General features: G+C 39.6%; 1 protein-coding gene across 5 annotated transcripts; it reads right to left on the bottom strand.

The window, feature by feature from the left end:
• Positions 1–3906: 3906 nt before the first annotated feature.
• Positions 3907–14241, bottom strand: tgoln2 (trans-golgi network protein 2). Of its 5 annotated transcripts, none has more exons than XM_028577125.1 (4): positions 13974–14232; positions 7635–8896; positions 5614–5697; positions 3907–5511 (listed from the first exon to the last, which is right to left on the bottom strand). In XM_028577125.1, exons 1-4 carry the CDS (start codon positions 14026–14028, stop codon positions 5506–5508), a joined length of 1407 nt encoding a protein of 468 aa, XP_028432926.1. In that variant the 5' UTR covers positions 14029–14232; the 3' UTR covers positions 3907–5505. The 5 variants fall into 5 exon arrangements, with proteins under 5 accessions (XP_028432926.1, XP_028432928.1, XP_028432929.1 ...); XM_028577127.1 differs by lacking the exon at positions 3907–5511 and having other exon boundaries at positions 5555–5697; positions 7635–8032; positions 8141–8896; positions 13974–14241; XM_028577128.1 differs by lacking the exon at positions 3907–5511 and having other exon boundaries at positions 5555–5697; positions 7635–8002; positions 8141–8896; positions 13974–14241.
• Between the last annotated feature and the right edge of the window lie 224 nt (positions 14242–14465).

The following is a 14465-nucleotide window of genomic DNA, read 5'->3' as shown; positions in this document are numbered from 1 at the left end:
AAATGATAAAAGAAAAAAAATTATTTCCACGTAATCATTTAAATCATTATAGTGTGTATTTTCTTTTGGTATAATATAGTATAATCAACATGACTGTATAATAAACAGAGGAGAATGCGGTGATCAAACGTGTGCAAATCAATCTTTTTGGTCTCAATATAATAGCAGGAGGGGCAATATTAGTATTCTAAAACTGTAAAGCGGCGGGGGTTTACTTGGCAGAGGGCCGTGAATTTGCTTGTGTAGATCATGGATGTGTAATCATTGTTTCCGGGGGGCTTAAAAAGTCCTAAATTTGCTTAAGTATTGTGTTCTAGGTCTTAAATAATTTTAAGGGGTCTTCATTTTCCTAGGTCCATGTAACGCTTCCAATGCTCATTGAAATGTTTTTTTAAATTCTCTGGTGTTGTAGTTCTTCCCTTCGATAGTCCAAATAGAATTTGCTGTGTATGTACAATTTGAATACATTTATATACTTTGCAAGTACTTTTGTGTCTCTGAATTTCATTGCACTTTTATGTTGTGGTATAGGTCTTAAGTTTCATTCATAAAGGTCCCATGGCATGAAAATTTCACTTTATGAGGTTTTTTAACATTAATATGAGTTCCCCCAGCCTGCCTATGGTCCCCCAGTGGCTAGAAATGGTGATAGGTGTAAACCGAGCCCTGGGTATCCTGCTCTGCCTTTGAGGAAATGAAAGCTCAGATTGGCCGATCTGGAATCTTCTCCTTATGAGGTCATAACAAGCAAGGTTACCTCCCCTTTCTCTGCTTTGCCCACCCAGAGAATTTGGCCAACCCATGAGAGAGAAAGAGAGAGACATCATGGCTTTCAAACGAGAAAAGTGGCAGTTGGTCAAGACCACACCCCCATCCTCCACCTTGCACCCCCCTCTCTGCTCCTAAACAGCTACAGACACAGAAATGGCACATCCTAAGGAAAGCTCATAATGGGACTGGCTCTAGTGGATGGAATTCTGCACCAAGGCTGAATTTCAGGAAAGAGACTTCAGATACAGTATTAGGGGACCACTAAGGTCTATATAAAAGAGACTTCAGATACAGTATTAGGGGACCACTAAGGTCTATATAAAAGAGACTTCAGATACAGTATTAGGGGACCACTAAGGTCTATATAAAAGAGACTTCAGATACAGTATTAGGGGACCACTAAGGTCTTTGTAAAAGATACTTCAGATACAGTATTAGGGGACCACTAAGGTCTATATAAAAGAGACTTCAGATACAGTATTAGGGGACCACTAAGGTCTATATAAAAGAGACTTCAGATACAGTATTAGGGACCACTAAGGTCTATATAAAGAGACTTCAGATACAGTATTAGGAGACCACTAAGGTCAATATAAAAGAGACTTCAGATACAGTATTAGGGGACCACTAAGGTCTATATAAAAGAGACTTCAGATACAGTATTAGGGGACCAATAACCACGAATTATATTTGGACTAGCGACGGAAAGAACTACAACACCACGGAACTGAAAATAAACATTGTACAGTGCCGCGGGAGCATTTCAATGAAAAAGTTTAGACCCGTTTAAAGTGATTTAAAGCTTTAGTGCGTAACTTTTTGATATTAATGAACGTCGGTTACATTCAAGCCGTTGCCAAATGAGTTGCTACAAATCTGATTAAGACTATCAGCTCCACACAACTCTCTCTGGATCTCTCAGTAGGACCATGTTCAGAAGATTGTGGCGTCCGGCGACTTTCCCGCGCAGAAGCTCCAGTGAAGATAATGACCTCTTCTGAAGAGTCAATCGTGTTATTTTAATCCTCCGTGTCCTCCTTGGCTACTAGCAGCTGCGTGGAGGAGGGGTGGGGGGGGGTATGTGTGCAATCACGGAAGGCTTTTATCATGTGGACACGCCGACAGTGTTGTTGTCATTACTTAGAATTCCTCATGAAACTACGCGCTATAGCTTTAAGACCTAGAACACAATTATTGCGAATGTAAGTCTTTTTAAGGCCTAACATTTAGATTTTTGAAATTTTAGACTTTTTAAGTCCCCGCGGAAACCCTGTTGTATACGACTGGCCCTGGAACTAAAGCAGCTGTGACACTGAAGGCAATCGAAAAACTAATTTGATAGAAAGTACAAAACAAAAAGCTTTTATTTTAAAATCAATATTCACCTCAGTCGATTCAGAAGATGCATGTTTGTGCAATGAGACACATGAAGGACAGCAGTTTTTTTTTTTTTTTTTTTTTTTTATATGGATAGCCATTCCTAAAAAACTGAAATAAATACGTATGAGTGTATAAAACATGCAGATTGCATGCTGACTACAAAGGATGACTTGTTTCACTTATGAACGGAACAAATTAATTATAAAAATGCTGCGTTTTTTATATGGACTTTAATTTCGTCCAAGAAACAACTGGGTTCTATTTATTTTTCGTTTTTACAGAAATGGCTTTCCATTATATTATATTCCAATTACCACACAGTAAAACTACTATGTTAGTTAAAGAAACAGGCACAATACAAGAATCGCACATTGAATCACAGTAAAATCTTTCACAATTTGGCACAAATCTAATCTAAAGTCAGAGATTAAATCTGACGTATTAGTGGTCAACATCTCCCCAGAAAGACTTTTTTTTCCCTGCAGCTTTCGATAACAAAACTGTTTTTAGGGTAACATTTCAGACTGAGGTTTCAATGCAAAGCAACAAGTGGATAAGTCAGAGATGTTCATCTTAAAATAGGAAGCTACAGGTACCAGACTGACAAGTTTCCAGAAAAATCTACATTTTAACACCAGTCCTAACTCAGAATGCTTGTCATGCCATTCAGTCTGGATAATTACAATAAATGTGTGTCCCAACACCCTGGCAGCAGTTACATCATTTAGGTTTATATTAAAAAGGGGCTATAGTTCAACATTTGCCCTAAGAGTTAGATGAGAAGAGTTTTAATTAGAGTCACCTTTAGACAGAACCTGGCTAGCTGGTTCCCGTTGTCCAGACCTCATGCCAAGTTTACCAGCATCTGGCTGTAGGCTAATGTTATATTTACCGGAAATATTTAAGAGGAGAGCTGCAACGAATAGTAGATCGATAGAAAATAATCTGCAACTATTCTGATAATCATTGAGGTAATTCTTTGATATAAAAATGTCAGAGAATGTTGTTTTCAGCCGCTCAAAGTTGGAGATTTCCTGCTTTTTTGTTTTATTTATTGTAGGCCTATCATATTCAACTGAATATCTTTTGGCTTTGGACAAAAGAAGACATTTGCAGACGAGGAGTTTGCATGTGTCCAACACCCTGATGGCAGTTTAAACATCACTCAGTTGTTTCTTAAAGGGTAACTACCGGGGTTTTTTCAACCTGGACCCTATTTTTTACTATGTTTTTGTGTCTAAGTAACGTTCACTAAACCCCCCAGACTCCATGTGAAATAACAGTAATTTTAGCATCATACAACACACTTCAAAGTCGACAGTAACTAAATAAAACTATGAAAAACCGTTTTGGGTTGTCTTTCCACTTTTCTAACCATCACAACTCTAGTTTTGGTTGAAACAAACACATAGTTTACCGATTTACACGTGAAAATATGTTGGCTCTATACACGCTAAAAGTATTGCTTTTTAAGTGTGGTGGGTTCAGTGCTAGCAACTTCAGAGCTGTTTCTGGTTAAACAGAAAGGTCTCAAAGAGATTTTAAAGGTCTATCTCTGTAGGGATCCTTTCCATAATGTTGTCAGACTACAAGCTGGACAATTGTCTTATTAACTTACATTGTAGCTTGTTTCGCCGCTGCCGACTGCAGCGATCTCGCTTAATACTGGACCAATGAGATTGTTGTTCCCATCAGTCACTTAGACACAAAAACGTAGGAAAATAGGGTCCAGGTTGAAAAAAAGTGTAGTTACTCTTTGAGGGGCTAGTTCAACATTCTCCCTAAGAGTTAAAAGACAAGAGTTTAAATTAGTGAGCTTTGAAAGGTGCTGAAAGGCCGGTTTTATCATCTCTGCACAGAGCCAGGCTAGCTGGTTTCCTGTCTCCAGCCCTTATGTCAAGTTAACCTGCATCTGGCTGGAGCAACGATTAGTCGACTAATCGGTTAGTCGATTGATAGAAAAACAATCAGCAACCATTTTGATAATCGATAAATTGTTAAGGCAATTCTTCATGCAAAAATGGCCCAACATTTTTTTATTTTTTTTTATTTAGGCCTCTCAAATATGGAGATTTCCAGATTTTTTGTATCCATTTTATATCATATTAAACTAAATAGCTTTGGGTTTTGGACAAAAGACATTTAAAAACATCACCTTGGACTTTGAGAAACTGGGATCGACATTTTATAGACGGAACGATAAATAGAGAAAAATAACAGTTAGTTGCAGCCCAATTTTGAGTGTGGTTTTGATCTTGTCGTCTAACTCTCAGCAAGTAAGCTAGTTTTTCCAAAACTATTGCTTCAAGCACAGAGGTTTATTCATCACGTTAAAGTGGTTGAGCACTGTGCTCGCATCTTATTTGGAAAAATGTTACATTCATCTGGCAAACACCATATGGTTATATATCCCACTGGGATACTTTAGTACGTCTAAACCCTTGATATATATTTCATCTTTAAAACAACCTCAAAGTAATTGTACACAAAGATTCAGATGGCTTATTTAGTGCGCAGTGCAATCACTAAACGTACTGTACAAACAACGCTTATATTATTTTCATCTGCTACTGAAATATCCTGAGTCCGGACCTTAGTCAGGTCTAATTACAAGATTGCCTTAAAAGTGGAATTACGACAAGTGCCAAAAACAGCATGCTTATTTTCTACCTTCACTGAATTTCACTAGTTCCCTCAATAAGGCAACAGTGTCATCTGCATAGTCATATGATAAGCATCTACGGGTAGAAAAGAGAAGAATACGGTACTGGCTAAAAAACTTGTATTGAGATTTTGGAAGTCAGATGATTTCCCTCCATTTAGAGAAAATCAGATTCATGATTGCAGGGAGGGAGAATGCGTGGGGACCGGTCATGGAACACTTAAGGGGTCTGAGGGAGGTAACGGAATGATGAAGGGTCCCATATATTGATAATGTGGCATTAGCGATTTTTTTTTTTTTTAAATCTCTCGACTCCCGGTATTACTTTCTGGTCTCTTAGTCTTGATATTTGCTATGGTGCTTCAACATGATTGTTTTCAGAACCCGCCAAATAATTACAATTGTTCTTGGTTGCTGCTTATTGTTATTGTTGTTATTGTAAATGTTAAAAAAAAAAATAATAAAAATGTTGCTTGTATGGACAAATGCAGTCTGAACCCAATGTTGTTCTGCAATAAACATATTTACAAAGAAAAAAAAAAGAAAAGAGAAGAATGTCCGTTTAGCAAAAGGGTGAAATCAACGCCGAAATATCTAACGCCAGAATCCGTTCACTCTCTTCTCACACAAGCTCTCAGTGTGGTCAGCAGCGCGAGGCTCAATGGCTTCGAGAGAGAGAGAGAGAGTCGAGATTACATCTGAAAGAAAAAGAGATCATTCAAAACTCACAAAATATTTAATAATAATGTATTTTAATTTCATAAAACGGGGGGGGGTGGTTCCTCATTCCAACAGCTTACATGCTGCTCCAGCTTCTGGTATCCTGTGGATTTAGGTCGACGCGTAGATTTGGATTTCTTCCCCTCCAAAAGCAAAGCAAGTATCTGGGGGTGGGGGGGGGGGGAAGATACATTTTTTTATTTTATTCATAAAAACACAGAGACACTCTCACACACACACACAAAGACACACACACACAGACAGAGAGACAGAGAGACAGAGAGAGAGACACGCACACGTATGAAGCCTGATTTCAAAACAAATCTGGTTATAATTAGGGCCCGAGCGCCGACAGCGGCGAAGGCCCTATTGAAACTGAAGGAATTATTGTTTCTTTCTTTCTATTATTTTCCCGTCAAATGAATTGGCTTTTTGAGGGGCTTAACATATTCAAAAACTCACCAAATTTGGCGGCCGCATCAAGTATGGTGAAAATGTACGTATTTTAAAAGGTGTTCGGGAATAGGCGCACAAAAATGGCTCGCTAGCGCCACCTAGAAAGTTAGGAAAATTGAGCCCCTGCAGTGCGTTTAACGTAGACTCACGAAACTTGGTACACATATGTAACATGTCAAGATGTACAAAAAACTTCATTAGAGCCATACCCTAAACCCAACAGGAAGTCCGCCATTTTGATTTCAAAGTTTGAAATTAGTGCGATTTTGGCCATTTCCACATGTCGTACTTTAACGAACTCCTCCTAAAGATTTCATCCGATCAACTTCAAACTCGGTCTGTACCATCTTAAGACGTTAAAGATGAAAAGTTGTTAAAAGAAAAACTTTTCGTCATAGGGCGTGGCCGTGGCAGGGCGGCCATTTTGTGCGTTTCGCCGCCGAAACAGGAAGTGGGTGTAACTCGAGTGTACGTTGTCCGATTACCTCGAAACTTATCAGGATTCATAAGAGTCCAACCCTGAGGACAAATAAAGGCCGATATTTACTTAAAGTCATAGCTCCCCCTAGTAGCAACAGGAAGTAGGCCTAAAAGTCAAGGTGCTATACTTTAACAAACCCCTAGAGATTTCATCCGATGGACTTCAAGCTTGGTCTGTACCATCCCAACACCTTAACGATGAAAAGTTATTAAAAGAAAAACTTTTCGTCAGACGGTGTGGGCTTTAATTAAACTAGAGACAGCACAGAGGATTAATCTCTCTCAGTAAGAAAAAGAAATCAGCACTTTTCCTAAAAATGTCCAGCTAGTCTGAGATAGTTCCTCTCCGTTGGCATGTGCTTGTTAGGGCCCAGAGTCTATCTGACTGAATATAAAACAAAAGGCTGCAACAGATCTAGCTCAGCAAAAAAAATTACTACTGCAGCGCAGTGACGATACAGACATCTCATAGCCTACACAAGACGTGTGTAACGCTGCTGACTCGCCAAAGTGCATTCGACCCGTGCTGGACACGTTCATGATGAGTCAGCCGTCACTCTGCGAGTAGCATACGCTTCAGTCCATCATACTCCCCCTCTCTCCCGATGTCTCCCTCTGTCTTTTGGTCCGTTTTTGTTATTTATTTTAAGATTTAGGCCTTTATTTTGATAGGAAAGCTTGTAGACATGTAGGAAAGGGCCGCTGGTCGGACCTCTATATTTACCAACTGAGCTATCCGGTGTTCTCTCTTTTAAATCAGTCAGTTATTGTTGTTGAAAACAAGTGAAGGATCTTTGATGGATAGATAGATATTTTTTTAAGATATCCTAGGCTATTTATTTCAGATAACTTTCATTTACATGTGTTGCAGCTGTATATTTTCAAACTGGTAAAGGAAACCCTGTCTTTGATAAATAATCATCAGTAATGTGGATATAATGACTGAGTAAAGGCAAATAGAACAGCTGGAATAGTCTGTTAAGTTCAGAAAATGACACCACTTTACTGTAATGCAACCTTTAAAACCAGGAAAAGACACCACTTATGCCATATTACGATATTACCATATCCAAAATCTATATCTAAGACGATATCTAGTCTCGTAACACAATATTATCGATATATTGCCCAGCTCTAGTTGAAACACAGAAGTACGCTTCAGTACCTTGCGCTTGTTGTGGTAAGTGATGTAAAGCACTGCTACCAGCACCGCCGTACAGACCAGATAGGCAAAGAAGTGACTGCTTTCTGCCTCGTCCTCTAAAGGGCCATACGGGTTTCTCCCTCTTGCTTCTCCATTTCTGGGCTCCTCTTCTTTGAGGTTGTACTCCTTGGTGTTGTCTCCTTCCGTCTTGTTCTCGTCGCCTTTGTCTCCTTCCGTCTCGTCCTTCTTGGCATTGTCTCCTGTCTTGTCCTCATTGTCTCCTTCAGTCTTGTCCTCATTGTCTGCTTCAGTCTTGTCCTCATTGTCTGCTTCAGTCTTGTCCTCATTTCCTTTGTCTCCTTCAGTCTTGCCCTCATTGCCTTTGTCTCCTTCAGTCTTGCCCTCATTGCCTTTGTCACCTTCAGTCTTGTCCTCATTGCCTTTGTCACCTTCAGTCTTGTCCTCATTGTCTGCTTCGGTCTTGTCCTCATTGTCTGCTTCAGTCTTGTCCTCATTTCCTTTGTCACCTTCAGTCTTGTCCTCATTGCCTTTGTCACCTTCAGTCTTGTCCTCATTGTCTGCTTCGGTCTTGTCCTCATTGTCTGCTTCAGTCTTGTCCTCATTTCCTTTGTCACCTTCAGTCTTGTCCTCATTGCCTTTGTCTCCTTCAGTCTTGTCCTCATTGCCTTTGTCTCCTTCAATCTTGTCCTCAACGCCTTTGTCTCCTACCGTCTTGTCCTCAACGCCTTTGTCTCCTTCAGTCTTGTCCTCAACGCCTTTGTCTCCTGCCGTCTTGTCCTCAATGCCTTTGTCTCCTTCAGTCTTGCCCTCATTGCCTTTGTCTCCTGTCTCCTTCTTGGCGTTGTCTCTTTCTGGCTCTTTGTCTTTCCCTCCCGACTCTGCGGGCCTCATTGTATTGTTATCCGCGGGAGCTGGAGGTTTTGCTTTTGCATCCCCTGCGCCGGCTGGCAGTGTTACAGGCTCCTTACCGTTGATTGGCCCATCCTTCGTCTCTTTGTCAGAGTGACTTTTTCGATCGCCCGGCAAAACCGGATTATTCACATTTTTTGATTTTTTGCCCCTATCTTCCCCAGGACTTTTCAGACTTGGTGTCTTTGTTAGCCTTTGCTTACTGACTTCCAGCTCTGGTTTGTCGGTTATCTTTTTTGGTTCTGGTTTGCCAGTTTCGCCCGGACCTTTCTTGACTTCAGGAGTTGGCGGTTTGGCAGTTTTCTCCATTTCTTTATTAGGTTTACCTTCCGTTTCATTAGTAGCTGGAGCCCCTGTAAATAAAGACAAAATAAAATGTAACCAGCAGAACACAGGGCATAGTGACAATAACACACAATCAGAGAATATAATGCCATCTTATAATTAGGGCTGGGATCTTTTCTTAGCATCATGCAGCCCTAATCGAGATAGATAGATTTCTTTTCAAGGATCTGTACAAAACCATGATTTTTTTCTTTAGTCTGTAGGATACAATTTGTAGGCTGGAGCACCACAATACTTAATAGAGTAGTGTTTGACACGTTATGCCTTTAACAAACATTGCGCCCATCCCTTGCGATATTTCCCCCCTGCGATTTGGATATTGCAAGTAGTCCGTATTGTGATTTGGATAAAATTATGATTAATTGTGCAGCCCTAATACCGATACTGTGACTTTGATAACGGTAGATTATTCTAACAGTCTTTTTACTTGATGTGTGTGACGTCACCCATCTGTCGTCGAATTAGCCGTTACGGGCGCAGCCATCCTGGTTGGGGATGTGACGATTTAAGACGAGAGGGAGGAGCCCTTACACTCTGTTACACACATTCACTGGCAATCACATCATAGCCACGCCCTAAAACACCCCCTGCTTTATCGCCGATTTTAAAATCAACGAGACCATAATTAAAAAAATCAACATCATTCGTTCACGAGTCCCGTCTCTGTGTAACGTAGAGTTTTTCCTGCGTGTCTCTACTAAACCTGTTTGAGTCGTGATTCACTGTGATCTTTAACCCGACTCTTTAAATTGACTCACAAGTCGCAAGTCTCTAGTATCATTAACCCGGATCAGTTGAGTCCTACTGCAATTCAATGTAAAATGATAACAGCGCCACACACAAACCTCTTGCAACATTAGCTACTACTAGTCCTAGCCATCTTAGCTGCCTAATAACTTACAATTTCGTAGGCAACCACAACTCCACAAGTCAACTCAACCGCCCGAGTGAGCAGAGACACTGTCCGAGACAGGTTGAAGGAACTTTCCGACCCGCAGACTCAGAGCCGGAAACCTAGCAAGCTCGCCTCTCAGATAACTCGTGAGTTATCGATGACTCGTGACAGTCAATCCCGCGAATCAGCCGGCTACGTTGTCAGGAGTGGATCTGATTCAGACGAGCGAGTGAAGTCTCTCCTCGAGCTCAGGGTAAAGCAAATCAACAACGAAAGCCATTCTTTCACTTCTGAAATAACTTACAATGTTCTGCACGAAGGCTAGCTAGGCCTACGGTAGGTTTGGTGTATAAATGTAGTATATTACAATGCAATTAGGTCGAGCAGACCGTCCAAAACATTGCAAGCTCGCCTATAGATCAATACTGACTCAAGTGACTCAAGTGCACAACCAGGATCAGTTTAGTGAGTGAATCGGAATAACGTTAATCCTTAAAAAGGAATCGAGATTGCCAGGCCTAGTCTCTACTACGTGTAACGTAAGACAGCCAATCACAGACATTATTAGATCTTGGTAGAAGCATGCTGCATGCTTATTGGCTCACTGACGCTGATCAGATTTACTCCTTAGCTATTGAATGACGAGGGATTTTGCGATACTCGAAACAAAGGAGGCAATTTGGTCGGTGCCTCGAATTCAGTTCCCAGCCCTACTTATAATAAATGCCAAGAATCTAGACACAGCTGCTTGCTTGTATTCGTTACTGTTCCTTCTTTGTTTCCACTGCAAACCTTTGAATATCAGTTACCACTAAAGCTGCAAAGATTGATAAAGATTTTAACATTTTGAAGCTAACAATCATTTACTCACTTAAAAAAAAAAAAGAGAATAAATTAGAGCTGCAAAGATTATTCGATTAGTTGTCAACTATTAAATGAATCTCAAACTATGTTGAGTCGTTCTTTTCTGAAAGAAAAGTAAAACTTTCTCTGATTCCAGCTTGTTAAATGTGAATATTGTTCTAGTTTCTTCTCTCCTCTGTGACAGTAAACTGAATATCTTTGAGTTGGGGACAAAACAAGACATTTGAGGATGTCATCTTGGGCTTTTTGGGAAACTCTGATCCACATTTTTCACCATTTTCTGACATTTTAGAAACCATTTTTAGAGACCAAACAACTAATCCATTAATCCAGGAAATAATCGACAGACAAATCACCATTGATTGTTCTGTCCCACTTTGTTAGTAATGTCGTCTGTATTCTTCTCTTCAGCTTCCCTCCATTTGATTAAATTTGCCTAGAAGATTTCATTACATGATTAGATTATATTAGTTATTAGAAAATAAAAGCCAGTAGGGGTGCATGATATATCGACTCAATATATTGAATCAATGAATCAATTATATTGAAAGTGTTGCAATAAGTATGTAATATTTAGTTTATATTGGAGCACTGTGTCCCGTCCTTGGCTGTGTGGCTTAGTTGTGTTTGATTTAGAGCTTGAAACGCTGTAATGATCGTGTTTCATCGGCCAGTTACCGTGCCACGTGCACATTAGTGCACGTCAGCGCACTGGACCACTATGAGACAAACCCTATGGAGCGTACCACGTGTTTGCATATTTCAACAGAGTGACAGACAGTGAAGAAATAGAGACAACTAAACAGAACGAGAAGTGAAAGAAAAGTTGTGTCCTTTGTTTATATATTTGATACTGTGCAACCAGTAAAACATGTCCTGTTCTGTAGACGTGGTCCTTATTTATATATTCATGTTGGACCAGTCCAATATGAACGTCAGTTAAAATAAACCTTGTGTGGTAAGAAAACTTGTTTAATTTGTTATGAATCTATTATGATGCTTTTTCCCATAACTTCTGTACGTTTAAAAATACCGAAATTAATATCGATATCACAATATCACATTTTGTCAATATCGTGATACCCTAAAAGCCAGAACATTTAGGCCGAGGAAGCAGCCTCCGCAGCACAGGAAACCGACTTGGAAACAAAAATTTGAAGGGGGAGGAGGACCCCCCCTTCCGGTTACAATGTGTCCCCTCCGATGTTGAAACAAACCCTACGCCCTTGTGTAAAGGTTTACTTAATGAAGTGGCCACAAATAAGAGATTTGTCACATGCACATTGATCTGTAATGTGTATTTTCATCAGCGTGTGTGTGTGTATGTAGGTGTATGAGAGAGATATAGATAGATAGATAGATAGATAGATATAGTGTAAGACAAAAGCTCTGATATTTGCACTGGCTGGTGTGTAAACAGTATTTTACGCATCCTGTCGCTAAGTTCTCCTTTAGTACAGAGCACACAACAGGCTAAACACAGCAGCTTCATTACACACCCAGACAACCAGTACTTTATAACTGGTCTCAGTTTATTTTTAATGAATCATTCAGTTTATATACCAATTTGAGTGAACACCGCTTTAGTTAAGAATATGTTTGAGAGAAATATAAACTGAATTAATAAAGCTTTTAAAACTAGGATTTGTCTTTGCAAGACATATCACAGGATAAGCTTATAATGCAGGAACCACTTTAGTTGATAATATCCTCTACACAATTTCAAATATCAGCTTATCAAATGATCAACTGACATGCCGAAACCCAGGATGCGGTCGCGTCTGACCACAGATCATCAACATGCTTATCGTTCAACAAAAATCAGTAGACTGGTGCAGAAGTTGTGTGTGTGAGTTACTAGTTATTTTTTATGAGGCTTTGTTAAGTAGCCTAATTAATTGTTAGGGAGGCTAATCTCTCTCACCCCTCTTTCTCAACTCTGTGCCTTGGATAGTTTTGAGTTACATTTTGACAAAACCTGTCAGATCTAAGTATTATTATTATGTTATTGTTTAACATGATTCTTTATTATTATTATTGCGGGAGCACAACCGGTCATTGTGTTCTTCAAATCAGCGAGTTTTAGAAGTGCCAAGGTCAAGATATAAACAGTGGGGTGATCAGGCTTTTGCAGTTGCTGCCCGAGACTCTGGAACAAGTTACCCCCTCCTGATATTCGCACTATCACAGATGTAGCTCTTTTAAGGTCTAAACTCAAAACTTATCTGTTTCGTCTGGCCTTTAATACGTAGCAGTGGCGTGACAATTTAATTATTTTGTTTCTTTGTAACCTTTTCTGATTTTACTGTTTTCTATGTTAATTCTTTCTATTGTATGATGTGTGTTTCTGAGGTTAAGCACTTTGGATACCTGCTGGTTGTTGTGAAGTGCTATATAAATAAATGTTGATTGATTGATTGATTGATTGATTATTGTTTTGGAACAAACAAGGGTCTCTGTTTAAGAACCCCGGTCAAAGTTTTAAGCATCAACGACTTTAATTTCCTGCATTCTGATACACTTTTATGCACCAATTTACAATAAAAAAAAAAATAGCTTTATTCAGCCTATAGATGTTAAGAAAAAAGCAAGGATGACGATTCAAAATGTATCAAAAATATAATGAAAAGTATGTTGTTAGGTCTCATTGGGCATTTTTAAGTGGGTATATAGAAATCCTGGAGCTTTTTCTAACTTTTGACTCTAATATGTCAACAACTTAAAACAAGAGTTTTTAACCTGGCTTTAATCCAATGCTCACATTACCGTACTGAAAATGTATGCAAATTAGCACACATTTAACAAGATAATGTATAATTTGCATATCCAAACATACAATTTCAAAAAACCTGTAATACAAAACAACAATTGTCCTAAAGTCAGTAATCAACTGGCGAAGTTGCTTGTCCATATCTCTTAGTTAAAATATTTTCCCTATTCACTTGTAGTGTAACGTTACCCTTAATTAGCTTATTATGCTAATTACTGAAATTGCCCACTTTTAGCAGCCAAGCTTAATTCCATCCACAAGACCTATAGATGCCATTTCAAATCATTAAACTTCATAGGAAACATTTCTTGGTGCCAAGCAATATCCGGTAGACTAATACATAAAGTGACATTAGCTCATCTTCTTCCTCAAAAAAAGCTTTTAGTGCGTTCCATTTTAGAACTTTCAAGAACAAAAGGAACGCACCATCAGTGATACAGCAACAGCGTCAACTATTGTTAGCTTAATTGGCTAGCAAGGATTATAGTGGCGCAAACATTTCTCTGAATAGCATCCTGAAGACGTAAATAGCCAAATGAAACTAAACTCTACTCACCTCTGACAAGGCAGAAACACACACATAATGTGAGTGTCAGGAAAGCCGTCCTCATCGTGTCCGCGCAGAGATAGAAAAACACAAACCAAATTAATTTAACCTGTCTGTTCTCTGAGCTCACGCCACAATACGCGTTGACAGGTCGACAGGTTGGCTGTGTGTGTGGGCTGGACTATGGCGGTGGAGGTGTTGGACAACAACTGTTCCTGCTTCCGTGTAAAAACAATCCCGCTCTTCTTTTCTTCAGCAGAAGAACAAGCAGCGTTGCGGTTTACTGTCGCCTACAGGATGTGTGCTGACATTGCAGGTATATGGTTTCCATGGCAGTGGGTGATGTGTGCTACACATATTTGAACTCTTTAGTCAGTATTTTAAGCCAGGGAGCTTCAACAGGGGGTCCGGGGCCCCTAGGGGGTCCTCAGAGTCAATGCAGGGGGGCCTCCGAATTATTGTTCATTTTTGAAGTTATTTCAAAAATTTATGAATAAAACA

This window comes from Perca flavescens, chromosome 5 (genome assembly GCF_004354835.1).
Source record: "Perca flavescens isolate YP-PL-M2 chromosome 5, PFLA_1.0, whole genome shotgun sequence".
Classification (NCBI taxonomy): domain Eukaryota; kingdom Metazoa; phylum Chordata; class Actinopteri; order Perciformes; family Percidae; genus Perca; species Perca flavescens.
Note: the sequence above shows the minus strand (reverse complement) of the source record. Positions and strands in the feature narration are given on the sequence as shown.